The sequence below is a fragment of the Carlito syrichta genome, unplaced genomic scaffold (genome assembly GCF_000164805.1).
Source record: "Carlito syrichta isolate Samal-C Ts95f unplaced genomic scaffold, Tarsius_syrichta-2.0.1 Scaffold308839, whole genome shotgun sequence".
NCBI classification, from domain to species: Eukaryota; Metazoa; Chordata; class Mammalia; order Primates; family Tarsiidae; genus Carlito; species Carlito syrichta.
Genome location: NW_007252935.1, coordinates 1,253,673 through 1,271,383, shown reverse-complemented (window position 1 = coordinate 1,271,383; position 17,711 = coordinate 1,253,673). Strand labels below are relative to the sequence as shown.

The 17,711-nt window shown below is 42.7% G+C and overlaps 1 protein-coding gene across 1 annotated transcript in view; it reads right to left on the bottom strand.

The window, feature by feature from the left end:
- The window catches only part of DMRT1 (doublesex and mab-3 related transcription factor 1), a 121,147-nt gene that overhangs the window by 102,856 nt on the left and 580 nt on the right, over nucleotides 1-17,711 (bottom strand). Inside the window, exons 2-3 of the mRNA XM_008066077.1 lie at nucleotides 17,531-17,711; nucleotides 13,080-13,263 (exon numbers count right to left, since the gene is read on the bottom strand). Coding sequence (XP_008064268.1) covers nucleotides 13,080-13,263; nucleotides 17,531-17,711 — 365 coding nt within the window. The remainder of the gene's footprint in view (nucleotides 1-13,079; nucleotides 13,264-17,530) is intronic.

The following is a 17,711-nucleotide window of genomic DNA, read 5'->3' as shown; positions in this document are numbered from 1 at the left end:
AAAAAAAAAAAAAAAGGGAAAAGAGAAAAAGAAAAAGAGTCCTGGACATCAACTATTTTACTTACCTTATGCCAGGACACATACTACCTGTCTACCTAGTGGTATGTGTACTACCTGTACTACCATCATAACCTCAAGGAAGGGATAACAGAGCCCATTGTAGGGCATGAATAAGCCTGGGCTGTGGGTCACAGACCTGGGCTGAAATCCCAACCCTACCACTTAATACACGTGCAATCTTGAGCAAGTTATTGAACCTCAATTTCTTCATAATTGGAAAAAATAGTTCTATTTACAGAGTTGCTGTAAAGATTAAACGAGAATATAAATAACAAAACAGCTAAAATAATGCCTGCCACCAGGCAGACAGTCGGATTATAATGATTACTACTACCATGAAAACGTAACGCCAAAGAGTTGGAAATTAAACAAACTACATGCTTAGGAGGCAAAGAATAAAGCACAATCTGTTCTCCTGATTCAGAGAGAAATGGGGTAAACGTGATTCACAGTCGCGTGTGGAGTCTCAGTTTAACAAACGTCACTTCTTCCTGTCAAGCTGGCTCCTGGCAACACAAACTAAAGTGAGTATTGCATTTCTTTTCTTAATCACCCTTATTATGCTTTATTTTTTCAGTCCTACCCAGTTTCCCCTGCTCCTAGATGCAAGCTTTTGTTCCCTGTCAAACTCCTCTCCACTGCTGTAAATAATCTCTCTCCCTCTTTTATATTACCTCTCAAATATTTATAGACTGTTATTCTCCTTCTCTCCAAGTCATACATCATTTTTGTTGCCCTTCCCCTGGATTCTCTCTAGTTTATCTACATCTTTTAGAGAAAAACAAACCCCAGGTGCTTCATGATGAAAACAGCACACCCAAAACTAACAACCCCAAACCAATAAGGCCTCTTATTCAAAGCCACAGAAAAATTCTTTGATGTGCCTCTTACTCCTTTTCTCCTGTAACTCATAATTCCATCTTTCAGATAAAAATTGAGAGAGGGTGATAAGGGAATTGAACATTACCCTCATCAAGTAAATGATTGGAGCGCCACAAAGTAGCAACTCCCAGGGCGGGATGCCGTGGGACAGGCTCACATACATTTCAAATTTGCTAATGAATTATCCACAATATACATTCATTGCTTCTACTTGTTAATTCCTTACCCATCAATTGCATTCCTTATCAGTGTATTCGCCAAATAGTGTTCTTGAGAGTTCCTTGTTGCTTTCTGTTTTGCCCCTATTGAAAAATCTGACACTTTATTTTCAAATAAAAACAGGTTTGGGAGTGTCTTTTAAAAAGGAAATCTTCTTAAAAAAAAACCACTTAAAAATACTGTCTTCATTACCAGGTAAATGAGTCCCTCTTATAATGAACCATAGTGAAGCACACCTATTTCGGTTTTTCCACATTTCTTCTCGAAGGTGATGATGTCAAAGTGTCCGAAATGTTATGGCAGTCCCTTGCTCTTAGCAGGTCAGTGCTGATACCCTCTGCTTCTTAACAGTGACATGCACGTCCTGATGGTTTCTAAATGTGCTTTACCTATTCTGCTGTAGGGAACTTCCAATCCCTGAATCCTCAGTATATGTGTGGTTGTTCAACACTCCCAACTCTCTTTAGAAAGGATGACAGATAGCCAATACTGAAGACATCTATCAGTAAAGTCAACAAAACAGAAGAAGAAAAGCAAAGTCATGAAAAGAAGGCTGAATTGAGGGCTTCACACATTTACTATTTTGAACTTTAAGATGTATCTCTGAGATCCCTGGCAACTGGGGGTATAGGGAAATGTGATGGGTTATACAATCTTCACCCAGAGATGTAATTCTTACTGTTATCAGTTCATGTAGCTTCATTTTTGCAAAAACCGGTTTAAGACTGTAGGGAAGATCATATCCAGGCTAATTCATCTGCTCCTCCTCTGAATGTCTGAAATATGAGTTCTGACTTGTGTAAGTGCTTCACCACAGTTTACAAACAACTTTATTTCATAAACATCTGATATTTTATAAAAAATTAAACATCTTATTAAATATCTTATTAAAAGAATGAAGACTATAACAACTCTATAAGATATACGGGACAGATGTTGTTTTATTTACTTTGCAAATGAAGAAATGGACGCACAAAGAAGTTAAGTGAAATGTCCAAAATCAGAGAGGTGGTAAGAAACTGAGCCCAATGGGGCACAGTGGCTTATGCCTGTAATCCCAGCATTTTGGGAGGCCAAGGTGAGTGGATTGCCTGAGCTCACGGGTTTGAGGCCAGTCTGGGCAACTCGGGGAGACCTCATCTCTACAATAAATCAAAAATTATCCTGGCATGGTAGTGCACGCCTGTAGTTCCAGTTACTTGGTAGGCTGAGGCAGAAGAATCACTGGAGCCCAGCAGGTCAATGCTGGGGTGGCCATGAGCGTGCCACTGCACTCCAGTCTGGGCAACAGAGTGAGACTCCAACTCAAAAAAGAAAAGAAAAGAAAAGAAAAAGAAAAAATCTTTCCCCAAATGTCTTCAATCTTCAAAATCTTTTTCAAGATTCCATTACTATATGACACTCTCTCTAGGAAGTAATGGAAGCCATGCAGAAATAAAGGTAACGCTCATTGCACATCAACACAAACATAAAATGATTCTGAGATAGTTGAAGGGTAACACGCATTCTAATTTTATGCAAACTGACTATATTGGTAAGAATATTACTAAGAAGATAAGTCTCTAACTACCAGAATATCTGACTAGACAGCATATTCCCCCGTTCCTCAACCATGGGCATGCCATAATTTATCGTATAATGAATAGTAACACTGAAACTTCTAGTCTACGAATGTGAAATGGTTCAGTCATTGGAGACTTTAGCTTTTCTTGAGGCCTGCTCATGGCTAAAACCAAACTAAGGAGTAGAAGTGGAAATATATGAAGAACACATTGGTTTAGCCATTCTATGGCCATTTTCACTTGGACTGACTAATGGCGTAGTAATAGGAACTAGAAGAATCACAGGCTTCTTCTGCTCCTTTGCTTGTCTTCCAAAGAATACAGTGATCAGGACTGTCTGCAATCTGTCCCCAGACAATCTCTTCATTTCACAGTTTGAAATACCAAGTGGGGGACTGCAACTCACATTCTACATGGCAGGAGAGAGATCTTTTATTTATTTATTTATTTTTATTTTTATTTTTTTTAATTTTTTTATTTTTTTGAGTTGGAGTCTCACTCGGTCTCCCAGACTGGAGTGCAGTGGCCGCTCCCGGCCACCGCAGCCTCGCCTGCTGGGCTCCGGCAATCCTTCCACCTCTGCCTTCCGAGTAACCTGAATTACAGGCATGCACTACCACGCCCGGCTGATGTTTTTATTTATTGTAGAGATGAGGTCTCACTGCCCAGGCGGGTCTCGAACCTGCGGGCTCAGGCAATCCACTCACCTCAGCCTCCCAAAGGTGCGGGATTACAGGCTGAGCCACCGAGCCCGACTGAGAGAGATCTTTTAAAGTACATCAGATCATGCCATTCATTGCTTCAACACTCCAATGACTTCCTACGGCACTCATAAAAAAATCCCAACCCTTTCCATGGCCTACAAGGCCCTGCAAGATGCAGCACCACTGATATCACCCCGTGCTCACAGCATTCCAGCACACAGGCCACCTGCCTAAGCACAGAGTCACCTTGATGCCCCTTCCTCCTGGAATGCTTTCCCCAGATCTTGATGGGAATGGCTCATCATCAGTTGGGACTAGCTCCAATTTAATCTCCTTAGATATTTAATTTCCTTCCTTCTTTGATCACCCTATTTAAGACAGCCACCGTCTCCTTGGTCACATCCATCACAGCACTTTGTTTTCCTTCATAGAACTTACCACTTTCTGAAAATATCTTGCTAATTTATTGATGGACTTGTTTATCAACTGTCTTCCCTACAGCTCCCCTCATAAGATCCATGAAAGATATATATGCACTGCCATACATCCTGTACCTAGAATAGGATCTGACCCAATGCAGCTACATAATGAATATCTACTGAATGAATAAAGTAGTAAACTGGAAAAATAGAAAGAGGAAAATAGAAAGAGTGAAAATTTTGCTCAGCCAGCAGACTCTCCAGCAACTCAGTTCAGCACTGGGTTGGCATACTGGTGTTTGATGAAGCCAATCTGTTTTACTGAATTAATATGTATTCTATATATTTCTATATATTTTAGATAAACCCTAAAACCTCAGGACCAGGAGTTAAGGGGTGGTGCAAAAATAGGGACCAGTTTTATAAGTGCTGAAATCAATATTGAAAGCCACCTGGGCCGGGCTCGGTGGCTCAGTCTGTAATCCCAGCACTTTGAGAGACCGAGGTAAGTGGATTGCCTGAGCCCATGGGTTTGAGACCAGTCGGGGCAACTTGGCGAGACCTCATCTCTACAATAAATCAAAAATTAGCCAGGTGTGGTAGCACATGCCTGTAGTTCCGGCTACTTGGAAGCCTGAGGCGGAAGGATCACCAGAGACCAGCAAGTCAACGCTGGAGTGGCCGTGAGCGTGCCACTGCACTCCAGTCTGGATAACAGAGTGAGACTCCAATTCCAAAAAAAAAAAGCCATCTGTTAGTATATATTGATGACACTGGATGACTAAAGCAACATCTAGGAACTGTTGCTGCCAATAAACATCAGAAAATCTACTATTACTAAAATACTGAATTGGTATTTTCTTTGACAACAAGCCAGCTATTTACAGTTTACTGTAAGGGTTTCTCATGCTTTTTTTTCCCGGAAAATCATGTTAAGTGGTATCGTACAACTGTACAATAAGACCAGATTAGCAACTGTGAAGTCTTCTGCCCACATACCTAAGTTTTAAATGTAATTTGGTTCAGCAACAGTGATCAATATTTATGTGAATTTTCATAGGAGAATCAAAATGGTTGAATTCAATTTATTTATCAGTTGAAAAGTAAGACACCTCCAGGCTGAGACAGAAATGCAGATACGTACTTGCTTAGTTGCCTGTGACAACTGCAAAAGAAACGTTGGCAAGTTAAGACCCAGTGAGATATCAGCTAGAGTGGGGTGAGGGATGGGGGGAAACAGGCACCCCTCCTCTACTTCCTTTGCTTCATGGGACAACTGTGAGCACTCCTAGGCTCAGAGTCCATGCCATCCAACACAGACCTCACAGTATCCTGCATAAGGTGTTAGTTTACCATTCCCTTGCATCCCCTCCCTATAAAACCGTATAAACTCAGCCCTTCAAGAGACTTCAGAGTCTCCATTACCCCAGAAGCATAGATTAGAGCAACATATAAAGCAAAGAGAGAAGAGGCTGTCAAATTAGAGGCTGGGAGAAGAGAGGAAAGGATGCTAACAGAAATAAAAGGAATCATCCTAGCTCACTTGAGTCTACAGGTGATTTCCAGGAAGCTTTGAAGAAAGCTGGGCTGTCAGAAGAGGCGGTCCTCAGTCAAAAGTTAGTTCGTGAAAGGAGCAAATGGGGAATTATGGTTTAATGGGTACCAAGTTTCAGTTTGGGAAGTTCTGTAGCTGGATGGTGGTGATGACCACATAGCAAAGCGAACGTACTAATTGCCACTGAAAGGTGCACTTAAAAAATGACTGAAATGTTAAGTTTTAAGTTATGTATATTTTACCAATAAAAGAAGATGAAAAAATAAATCAGTTAATAAAACAACAAATTGAACAAAAAGGCATCCACAAGAGCCAAAAAGTAGCAGGTGGCTTAAGGATGACCAATGGGACAGGACCATCAAACCAGCAGATAACCAAGAATACATGGGTCAAGGACTGTAGTAAGAGTCTGTTGGCCAGGCTTAATGGCTCAGCCTGTAATTCCGCACTTTGGGAGGCCGAGGCGAGTGGATTGCCTGAGCCTGCAGGTTTGAGAACAGCCAGGAGAACTTGGCAAGACCGCATCTCTACAATAAATCAAAAATTAGCCAGGTGCGGCAGCACACACCTGTAGTTCCAGCTACCTGGAAGGCTGAGACGGAAGGCTCACCAGAGCCCAGCAGGTCGACGCTGGGATGGCCCGTGAGCATGCCACTGCACTCCAGCTTGGGTGATAGAGTGAGACTCCAACTCCAAAAAAAAAAAAAGTCTGTTGAGCAGGCAGGTTAAACTGATGGCACAGGTTAGCTTTTTGACATTCCTAAGTTCCCTCCTGTAGCAAACAGAAGCCTGCACCACCTGAGGACAATACCTAGAGTCACCACCTATAAAAGTTCTCCAACGTTACAACCAGTTTTGAGTCTTGGTGATCTGCCCTCCTTCACACTGGCAACACGAAGTCCAGCTGTTCATTTTCACCAACTCTCAGGTTTTCTCTTTCTCTCCCCAGAAGAGTGATGGTAGTCTTCCAATTTCAGAAATTCACAGATAAAAATTATTCTGTCAGGCATCTAGGGCAATGGAATTCCTGCTCCCTTGTTTTTAGGACATACATATCACCTGAGGTCAGAAAAATTGCCTCAGTCCTTCCTAAAGATACCAGTATTCCTATCAGCCAATAATACAGCCACAATAAAAAAAGCCAGCACCCAAGTTCCTTAATGAATTACTTTACTTCCTCAAAAACTGTTCCCTTTCACCAAAAATTATATGGATAATGAAGCATGAGTTTTTTTGCTTTGTTTTGTTTTTGAGTTTGGAATCTCATTGTCGCCCAGGCTGGAGTGCAATGGCACGCTCACACAACTTTGACCTGCTGGACTTAAGCAATCCTTCTGCCTCAGTCTTCCAAGTAGCTGGAACTTCAGACACGTGGTACCACATCGGCTAATTTTTTTTTTTTTAATGTATTGTAGAAACAAGGTCTCACCATGTTGTTCAGGCTGGTCTCAAACCCCGGAACTCAGGCCATCTTCTCACCTCAGCCTCCCAAGTGCTAGGATTATAGGCTTGAGCTACCATGCCGGGTCAATATTTTTTTTTGAAGACTGAATATTAGTATATTTCTAGTGCCAATGAAATGTAAGCCTAGAGAATCCTTCATGATCTAAACTTATCACATTAATCAGACCCTCACTGGGTTTTAACTATCTGTGGTTTTCGTTAGGAACTTATCTTTTAATTTAAAACAACATTAAGTTAGAATTTTCTGAGACACTCATACACTATTAGTGGGAATGTAAAATAGTATAGCTGCTTTGAAAAACAGTCTGGCAACTTCTCAAAAGGTTAAGCATAGAGTTACCCTAAGACTCAGCAATTCCACTCCTTAGCATATACTCAAGAGAATACGCTTGAGGTTAGGAGTTTGAGACCAGCTTGGGCAACATAGCAAGACCTCCTCTCTCTACAAAAGCATAAATAAAAATTAGCCAAACTGGTACACGCCTCTAGTACCAGTTACTTGAGAGGCTGAGGCAGGAAGATCGCTTGAGCCTGACTTCAAGGTTACAGTGAGCTACGATCACGCCACCGCACATCCGCCTGGGCGGCAGTGAGACCCTGTTTTGAAAAAAGGAGTGAATCCTAATGTAAACTACAGACTGATGACAACGATGTGTCAATGCAGGTCCATGGATTCTAACAAATGTACCACCCTGGGGGGGAATATTAATGATGGAGAAGGCTACGCATGTGTGGGGCAGAGAGTATATAGTGAATTTCTGTACCTTCCTCTCAATTAGAACCTAAAACAGCTCTAATTTTTAAAATTTAAATAACTCGATGTCTTCAACTGCTAATTAATCAGCCACATCTCTCAATGCAGAGGGACACTCCTCTATTTTCAAGCAACCACACTGAATGTTTGGAAAGCCTTTAAGCACTTAGCCATACAACAAAATGTGTTCCCCTACTGGTATGCGCTCTCTCACAGTGTGCTCTCCAAGTACAATTACTGCTAAGAGAGAGAAGTGAAGAAGAGGCCCCTCCAATCTCAGGCACAAACCTGAGGGACCCTTCCAACAGGGGAAAAGTGATTGAAGATGAGCCATGGGCCACAGGAGAGGCTGGAGCTGCTGGAGAGACCAGAGACCGTAGGAGGTGGTTTGGTCTGAGGGAGGGTGAATGTGAGTGTGGATGGAAGTCCAGGGTGCTCCAGAAGGGAGGGCCCTGAGAGAGATAACATTCAGGTCCTTACAAAGGACACATATGCAGAACCAAAGTATCTACAATGCAATCCTTCATCTGACAATTGCTGCACGGAAAAGGAGACGCAAAGGATTACGCAGCCCTTAGCGTAAGTACTAGCTAAAACCATTCTACAGGCTCACAGGAGGTTGAAGGGAAAGCAGAATTTAAATTAAACAAAGAGGAGCCCAAATTTACAAAGAGGAAGAATGCCTGAGATGAAAAAAAAAAAAAGCCAGCTGATAACTTTTGAAATGCAAAAAGTATATTTCATGCTAAAATTCAAAAAATGAAACCACAAGGAAAATGCTAAAGTTGCTATTAATTCATTACCATTTATAGCCAAAAACACTCATCATTTTCTTTGGAGTACCCCTAAAGTGGCTGAGAAGAAGCAATTTGCTAATCAACAGTATACTAGCTAACATCTGATCCTGCTAGTACAAAAAACTACAATGAACAGAATTTCTTCCAAAAGCTATTTTCCTTTCCACAGTAATACAATCAGAGAAGAAAATAACAGCAAAAAATCTTTTATACCTGTTATCTAAGGAATGTCCAGTCAATCTTTTGGTCAGTCTTAGCCAATCTTTCACTAAGAACTGTAGGGACTTATACGCTACCATACTCAGAGGGGTCGGTTCTCCAATAATGGAACAGCTTGGTAAATCCTATTTCCTTTTAAATGTCCTTAGAATTCAGTCAGTAGCTGGGCATGGTGCTCACACCTGTAATCCCAGCACTTTGGGAAGCCAAAACTAGGAGCTTAAGACCAACCTGGGCAACAAAGTGAGATCTCGTCTCTACAAAAAGAGTTTTAAAAGTATCCAGGCATGGTGGCACACACCTATAGTCCCAGCTACTCAGCTACTCAGGAGTTTGCAGTGGGCAGATTGCTTGAGCCCATGAGTTCAAGGCTAGAGTGAGCTATGATGGAGCCACTGCACTCCAGCCTAGGTGACAAAGAGAGACCCCATCTCTTAAAAAAAAAATAAAAGAATTTGACCAATAATCTTGGCAATAGTTATTAAGCATTTCTTTCTCACTTTTGGTTCCTTTGAAAGTCAAAAGGAGATAACCAAGACATTTCAAGGACATAAAAATCTACTGAATTTCACCAAGCTGCTGACCTAGTAGAAATGAGACATCAGGTATTAGAAAGCAGGAGGTTAGCAACTGGCCCCCAGGGTGAGCCACTTTGGTAAGTTTTACCACTCTATAACAACTTCTACAATTTTCATCTCTCTCTAAATAATTTTAAATCCCGGTTTTCCATATCTATATAATGGAATTCTACACCACTAAAAATTCTAAGCTGTTATTAAGTAAAAAAAAGCTAATTACACATAAGTGGCAACAATATACTCCTGTTATATTAAATATGTGAATATTACATATATATAATATATATATATAATATATATATATTATATATATATATATACGCGCACACACACATACACACACACATAAGCCTGTGCATGCAGTAAGAAACCTTGGAATGAAAAAGAAAACTGCAGGCTGTGTTTAGAAAAGCAATTATCTTTTACTGGGTAAAGCATTCTACGGGCAAGAGGATGAAGGAAAAGTAAGGTATAAAATAAAACAAAGAGAAGCTCTTGTAGTCTACTATAAATGTTTACCATTTACCTGCATAATGTCAACTGTCATTTTAAGTAAATCCAATTTCTGAAAAATTAATATAAATTATATGTTCATTAGGAGCAAGCCAGTCTAAGAAGTTGGGCTCTATTTGCTATATAAAAACTTCGGGACTCTCTTTGTTCTGTCTGTCTGGTGTTCTCTCTCTCCCCACTCTCAATCTTGCTTTCTTTCTCCCTCCATTTACATAGTTTAATTCTACTGGCACTTGTTTCCCTCTTGTGTACATCTGTCCAGAAATTATCAATCCCCACTCAGGAGCTTTTGTTTCCCTCTTGCTCACATACTAATTCCGTCTAGAAGTTATCAATTCCCACTCAGGAGGTTTTGGTAGAAGACAATCTGCCCCACAGACAGAGCTAGTGGGGGGTGGAGGAGGATGGGCATCTTCCTAGGAAAGGCAAAACCTCCAGGAGTGATGCCTCCCCACCTACACCCGAACAAATGAGCACAACACGTTGTCGGTTTCCCTTGGAGAGCTGGTTTAGGACACCAGACTGACTCCAAGGTCTGTCAGCTCTAGCGGCAAAGAAAGGACTCTGGTTACATCCTACTTGACCCTGACCCTCTTTCTTGCTCCCCTGCTGCTTCTTTTTGTAACTTTCCCTATCACCACTCTGAAATACCCTGTGAAAGCCATTCTGAACTCCATGTAGCCTGAAGTCTTTCTCTAAATCTCCTCTATCTTGGTGCACACAGTCCAACTCTGACGCTATACCACATCCAGCATTGACATTTATCCATACAGGCCTTTCGCCTGCATTTCTCCTCCTGAAGACCAGTGACTGCAGCCTTCGATGCCAAGGTAGAATGACAGAGACTTCTGCCTTTGACACTGTTTCTATTTGCCCATTAACCCTAAATCCCTCTGAGGATAACTCTCTCTAAACCAGGGGTTCCCTGGGCCATGGTAATCCATGGCTTGATAGGAACCGGACCACACACCAAGAGGTGAGGGGCGGGCAAGCAGTGCTTCACTGCTGTCAGACCAGCAGTAGCATTAGATTCTCAAAGGAGAGCAAACTCTGCTGTGAACTGTGCATGCTAAGGATCCAGATTGTGCACTCTTTATGAGACTCTAATGCCTGATGATCCCTAACCTCCTCCCTCATCAGTGGAAAAATTGTCTTCTGTGAAACCGGTCCCTGATGCCAAAAAGGTTGGAGACCGCTGCTCTAAACAATCATAACTGTGCATTTTCCAAGGAAACCTGACAACTGGTTCCCCAACCTCTCTGCCCAGTTAAGTGGGATGGAAGAAAATTCATGGACTTTGGAACTAAACAATCCTAGAATGACTCCCAGTTCAGCCCAGCTTTTTTTCTGTGGCAGTTTCCTTACCATTTACTAAGACTTGGTTTCCATACTTGTAAACAGAGTTAATAATTTCTACCTCATAAGTTGTTTGTGAAAAACCAAATGTGTTAGTTACTTGCCTATGTAAAAACCTAGCACCAGGATGCCTTTCTTTACTCATGTGACACATCCCCAGTTCTCATTTCAGCCCTACAGCTAAATCCACCAGAAAGGCCCTAACCTTGTATCATTTAGTCACATCTTCTTAAAATCCCAAAGTGATCATATTCTGATAGGTATTCTCCTTACTTACTATGAAAAGCAAAGTTTAGAAAGTGTTTTCAGCCGGACTCGGTGGCTCAGCCTATAATCCCGTGCTTTGGGAGGCTGAGGTGAGTGGATTGCCTGAGCTCGCGGATTCAAGACCTGCCTGGGCAACTTGGCGAGACCTCATCTCTACAATAAAATCAAAAAATTAGCCAGGCGTGGTAGCACGCGCCTGTAGTTCCAGCCACTTGGAAGGCTGAGGCGGAAGGTTCGCCGGAGCCCAGCAGGTCGAGGCTGTGGTGGCCGGGAGCATGCCACTGCACTCCAGTCTGGGGAACAGAGTGGGACTCCAACTCGGAAAAAGAAAAAGAAAAAGAAAGTGTTTTTAGTATACACTATGAGCAAACGATCCAAAAAAAAAAAAACCAACTACCTTGTCCTTTGTCAATTACAGAATCTACAGCTCTAGTAAAACTCACAGAGACAGACACACAGACATACCTACCCGTTTTCTTTGATACCTGCTTACCTTCCCTCTTAATAATGGACAAGATTCAGAGGATCTTCAAGATCCTCAGGAACCCTCTCCCTCATTTTTGAGAAGTCGCTTAAGAGGGCATGGCGACTTAATGACAAGCAGTTGAATAACTTTACCCCAGTTGTTAAGCCCAACAAACTGAGTGATTTGTGAAAGCTCAGTTAAGGTGGCAAGTCTGTCAAGGATCTTAGAACACTTTAAAGACATTCTGTGAATTAAGGTATGTGTATTAAATTGCCAGAAACAGTAAGATTTCACAGATCTTTATTTGGTGGATGTCTTAGGACTCCTGCATACTAGACCAGTGCCATCAAATTAAACTTTCTGAGACAGAAATGCATTATCCAATATAGTGGCACTTACATATATATGGCAATCACGCACTTGAAATGTGACTAGTGCAAGGGAGAAACTGAGTGTTTTCTTTTTATTTCATCGTAACTCGTTTAAATTTAAATAGCCACATGTGGCTGAGGACTCCCATAGGATAGTTGCAGTTCCAGACACTATGATTCTTGAGATAAATTGCAGACCCAATGAAAAAAACATATTGAGCATTAGAGGCAGAGGGACTCATTCAGACACTTTCTAGTTTGGCTGGTCACTTAACTTCCTATACCCCCATTTTCACATGTGTGAAAAAGGATTAATATCTCTACCTTACAGAGTTATTCTGGGAATGAAGCAAGATGAAGTAGCATACATACAGCCTGAGAACAGCGCTCAGCACACGGGAGGAATTCAGGCCAATGTGGACTGCCTGCCCGAGTTACTTTCCAGTGTTCTTTCCAATCTGACACCTAGGGTTCGGCCCTTTCAGACACTTTCCCCAAATGACAGCAGTCTTGGCTGGAGAAACAGACTACCAGTTCAGTTCAGGAAACAATGATCTTTAAACCCTCTCCCCAAGAAGACTCAAAAATGAATGAGTAGACCAAGATGAAATCTGAACAATCTCACTTCCCTCTGACATGCTGTGCTTCCAGATTTACTCTTGACTAATAATCAAGAGGAAAGGGAAGCTGTTGAACCTCCATTCCTAGAATTCATGGCCATCTCCTTTGTGTGACAAGCAAAAATAGACCTTCGGGGGCAGAATCCTTTTTAAAAAATCCTCTAAGTTCTAAACATTGTATGTGATTCAGGAAGGTCCAGAGACTCTGTTTTTAGGAAATAGCACTTCTTCCCTCATGCCTGGTCTATGTAAACTTCAGCCCCAAAAGGTTACCTGAAGCCGCAGTGGTGGCGGTAATGGCAGGTGGTGGCTGAGAGGGACTGCTGCTCTCGGTCATGAGGCATGGGTTGCTGCCGTTGTTCTCTCTCTTGACAAGCAGCTCGGCTGGGGTGGGCAGCGGGATGGGGTGGCTGATGCCCAGCTCCTCCTCCTGGGCCTGCTGCCTTCTCAGGGCCACCTGGAAGCACAGGACAGAGGGTCATCCTCCAACATTCCAGAATCATGTGTGCAGTTTTACCAAACCCGCAGAAGCCCCGCCCACCCAAGACGCCATGATTCACTTGCTATGGAGATGAGGTCTGAAAATCTTTTTTTTGAGTCGAAGTCTCACTCTGTCACCCAAACTAGAGTGCAGTGGCATGCTCACGACTGCAGCCTCGACCTGCTGGGTTCAGGCAATCCTTCCATCTCAGCCTTCCTTGTAGCAGGAACTACAGGCACGCACCAGCACACTTGGCTATTTCTTTTACTTTATTATAGAGACGTGGTCTCACCTAGTTGCCCAGGTTGGTCTCAAACCCCTGGGCTCAGGCAATCCTCTCACCTCTGCCTCCCAAAAATGTTAGGATTACAGGCATGAGCCACTGTGCCGAGATTCTCATTTCTTTTTAAAACAACCCAGGTAACTATGATGTGCAGCCAAAGCTCAGAAATGGTTTAAAGCCAGAGTACGTGGCCCACAGCAGGTGCTCAAAAAATTGCTCGTTGCAGGGCTTGATGGTACATGACTGTAACCCAAGCTACGCGAGAGGCAGAAGAATCACTGGAATCCAAGAGTTCGAGACTGCAGTGAGCTATGACCATGCCACTGCACTCCAGCCTGGGGAACAGAGCAAGACCCTGACTCCTAATTAACAGAAGAAGAAGAAAAAAGCTTAAATAAACCAGTGCATAGAGTATGGGGGGAAAGGTTGTCTAGGGAGAATCTGAAAACTATAGAGCTAGCCAAGTAGAGGAGTACAATTTGAAGAGGAGTAGAGAAAGTCAGATAGATTAGGAAGGAAAGAGAATTGGATCACCCACTCCTTCATTCCACAAATATGTAAAGGGCCACTGTACTAAGAACATAAACCAGTAAGAATAGATTAGTTCCCGAATTACTCAGTTTAAAAGGAGAAAACGGGCCGAGCTCGGTGGCTCAGCCTGTAATCTCGCAACTTGGGAGGCTGAGGTGAGTGGATTGCCTGAGCCCGTGGGTTTGAGACCTGCCTGGGCAACTTGGCGAGACCTCATCTCTACAATAAATCAAAAAATCAGCCGAGCGTGGTAGCACGTGCCTGTAATTCCGGCTACTTGGAAGGCTGAGGCGGAAGGATCGCCGGAGCCCAGCAGGTCAAGGCTGCAGTGGCCGCTCCCGGCCACCGCACTCCAGTCTGGGCGACAGAGTGAGACTCCAACTCAAAAAAATAAATAAATAAAAAATAAAAGGAGAAAATGGAGACACAAAAATAAGCAACAATATAAGACAAAATGTGGTAAAGCCCTAGGACAGATGCACACCCAATCCTACAGGAAAGAGTCAGAGATTCCTACACATTCTGTCTTTAATGTATAGGAATCAGCCATGGGTAGTATTTGAACAGAGCCTTGAAGGATAGGATGAGTAGGACTTTGACAGACGAGGATAAGGGGGCAAGACAATGTGGAACAATCTAGAACAGGGAGCACCCCTGTTTCTCAAGGACCTTGTAGAGAAACAGTGGAGGAAAGAGGCTGGACTCTGGTGTGGAAGTTCTTGGAGGAAGAAGAAGCTGAAGGTGGACAGAAAGAAGACAAGACCGGTTGGTTACTTACACCAACTGGTCAGGAGCAAAGGAGAGCCAGAACTGGGGACTGGAGAGGACCTGAGATATGCCCAAGAACCTCTTTGTGGTCCCTCTCCAATTTAAATTATCTTAAATAACATTGTTAATGGTTGAAAAAAAAAGTTTAAAGAAAATAAACTGTATTTTTGCTTACTACATGTAGGAAGAAAAAGAGACTTTCTATTGAAACTGACTACAGTAATAAAGATCATGAAATAAAAATGTAAAGTACCTATACCTCAAATACAAGCCAAAAGGTGAAATCAAAATGCTAAATAAAAAGCACAACTATAGTTTTTATATTGTTTTAGGAAAACTGTAGTCCAAGCATCGAAAACGGATTAACGTGGAAGTAACTTTTACTCATAACCAAAAAAAACTTCAACTTAAATAAATTAATTAAGATTAATTAAGCTTCAATCTTGAAATTTCTACTATTAACCAAGAGGTTGAGAAACAGAATATCAATGACTTTGGTCAGAAATAAGTTTTAAAGCCCACAAACTTCTGAAACATATCAATGAATACTTACATCCTCACGTATACATACCCCATGCATGCCCAAAATGCACAAGGTATTTATTCCATAAACTAAGGACACCTTTACAAGGTATTCATTACAAAGGCTTTCTCTTAAAATTTCTTATCATTATTTTGTTCCTTAATATTATTTAAAGGGAGAAGATGGTGACAACGATTAGAAACGCAATTATGTGATTATTTTAGAATCATATATAAGATCAATTTCAAACTATTGTAAAATGACTAAAAAGTGGTTGTTATATGAATTTTTAAGGATTCATCTGCCACAGCACAAGTCTTCTGGTATGGAAGAATACTGAAGTTTCACATTCTAAAAGTAACCTTGAGTTGCTTTTGATGTTAACGGTACAAATAGCCTCCTTAAAATCAGTCCCTCTATTAAAAAAGTTTATTCAAAATTTTCCCCTACGGGAATATTTTGATTACATTTTGAGGGAAAAAATCTTCCAAGCATGCTCTCCATACTAAATACTTACACCAACAGGCAAAAATGTTCACAATATTTTCTACCTGTAAGTATGATTTTAAAGTCCATAAATTTTTTTGGTAAGTTCACTGAGATGCATTTTACACTAGTGTATTCTTTCCATCCACTAGATTAAGCTACAAATCAGTGAAGAAAAGGAAAACAAACTATTATCATGACTGCACTCACAATCTGTGATATGTATATGTAGTTAAAATAGTTTTTTAAAAATCTAATGTACATAAAAAAAGAATCGTTAGGCATTTGTACAGTTGTGTTCAATGTAGGATATTTACACTTCCTAATCCAAGTATCACATCGTCAGCAAACATTTCTTTGGTATCTTTTCATTTCAAAAAACCTGTCTTAAGAAGATAAAACAACTTACAGCTGGAAAGAACATATATTATTGTCTCCTAAGGACCCTTTTAGAATACTAACAACACTAACTATTTCCAATAAATACTAACTTATTAGCCTACTTATGAAGCTTTAAAAAAAGCATACACATGCACACACACATACACATACACACACACACACACACACACACACACACACACACACACACACACACGATCAACTGACACAACTTCAAACGTGGCGAGTATTTTTCCCCCTGCGCATGTTTTTAGAAATTCTTCAGCGTGCTTTAAAATATACTCAAAGTAATTTGCAACTGAATAGCTTGGGTCGAGGTGCAAATTTTTTAATGCTAATAAAATTTTCACAGTTCTCAAGATGGCTGAGGCGCTTAGTTCGATCCACTGGGGACGAACACAAAAAGTGCGCTAAGAACACAAGGAACAGTGTGCATACTGGCAGTAAAACTTATAAGTAAATCTCAATACAAGGAAGACCACGCCGCGCTGGCGTCCATTGCAGGGATTTTTCCAGAAAAACAAACAAGACTTCCCAACCCGTTAGCGGCGGAAGCAGCAGCCCAGGCCAGGTCTCCCTTTCACCCTCACCGAGTGGCCCGCGCGGGCACCCTCCAGGAGCCTCCTTAATGTAAGCGCAACTCGGCGGGGAAGCGGAGTCAGGGATTATGGGAACCCCGGAGGAAATCAAACCCCGAAGTACTCAGCTTGGAGGGCAAGGTGGGAGATCACGGGGACCCCGGAGCGAAAAGAACTCCACGACTCTCTGCTCCAAGAACCGGGTCAGAGATCCCAGAGTTTCGCTTCGAGGTGAATCCACAACCCTCACCACGGAGGGATGGTGAGGATTCCCCCCGCAACTCTCTGCAGTCAGGTGGGCTCTGGGAGCCCGGGGCTCCCATAGGGGCGAATCCAGAAGTTCTCTGCGCCAAGAGCGGGGTCAGGGATCCATCCCAGGCACCGGCGAGCGCCGGGAAACTCCGCAACTCTCCGGTGAGGGCCAGAGTCCGAAATTGTGGGGAACCCGGAGCAAAGCGAACCCCGCAACTCTGTTCGCCGGGCGGGATCAAGGACGCCGTCCCTGGTCTTCCGAGCCTGGCGCTGTCGCGGGCCCGGGAGCGCCAGATCTCCAGCGCGCCGCAGCCGTCGGCGGGCACCGTCTCGTCTGTCCAGAGCCCGGGCCCCTCGTGGCGACGGCCATGCCGGAGGAACTTTTTCCAAAAGCTCGGGCTCCTGGGCGCCCGCACTCACCTGAGCAGCCATCACGCGTTGTCTCTCGGCGATCAAGTTGCACTTCTTGCACTGGCAGTCCCGCCACATGCAGAAGCGCTTGTGGCCCTTGAGCGGCGACGCGTAGCCGTGGTTTCTGCAGCGCGCGCACTTGGGCAGCCGCGGGGACTTCTTGCTCGCGGCGCCCAGGCCCGACGCCCCG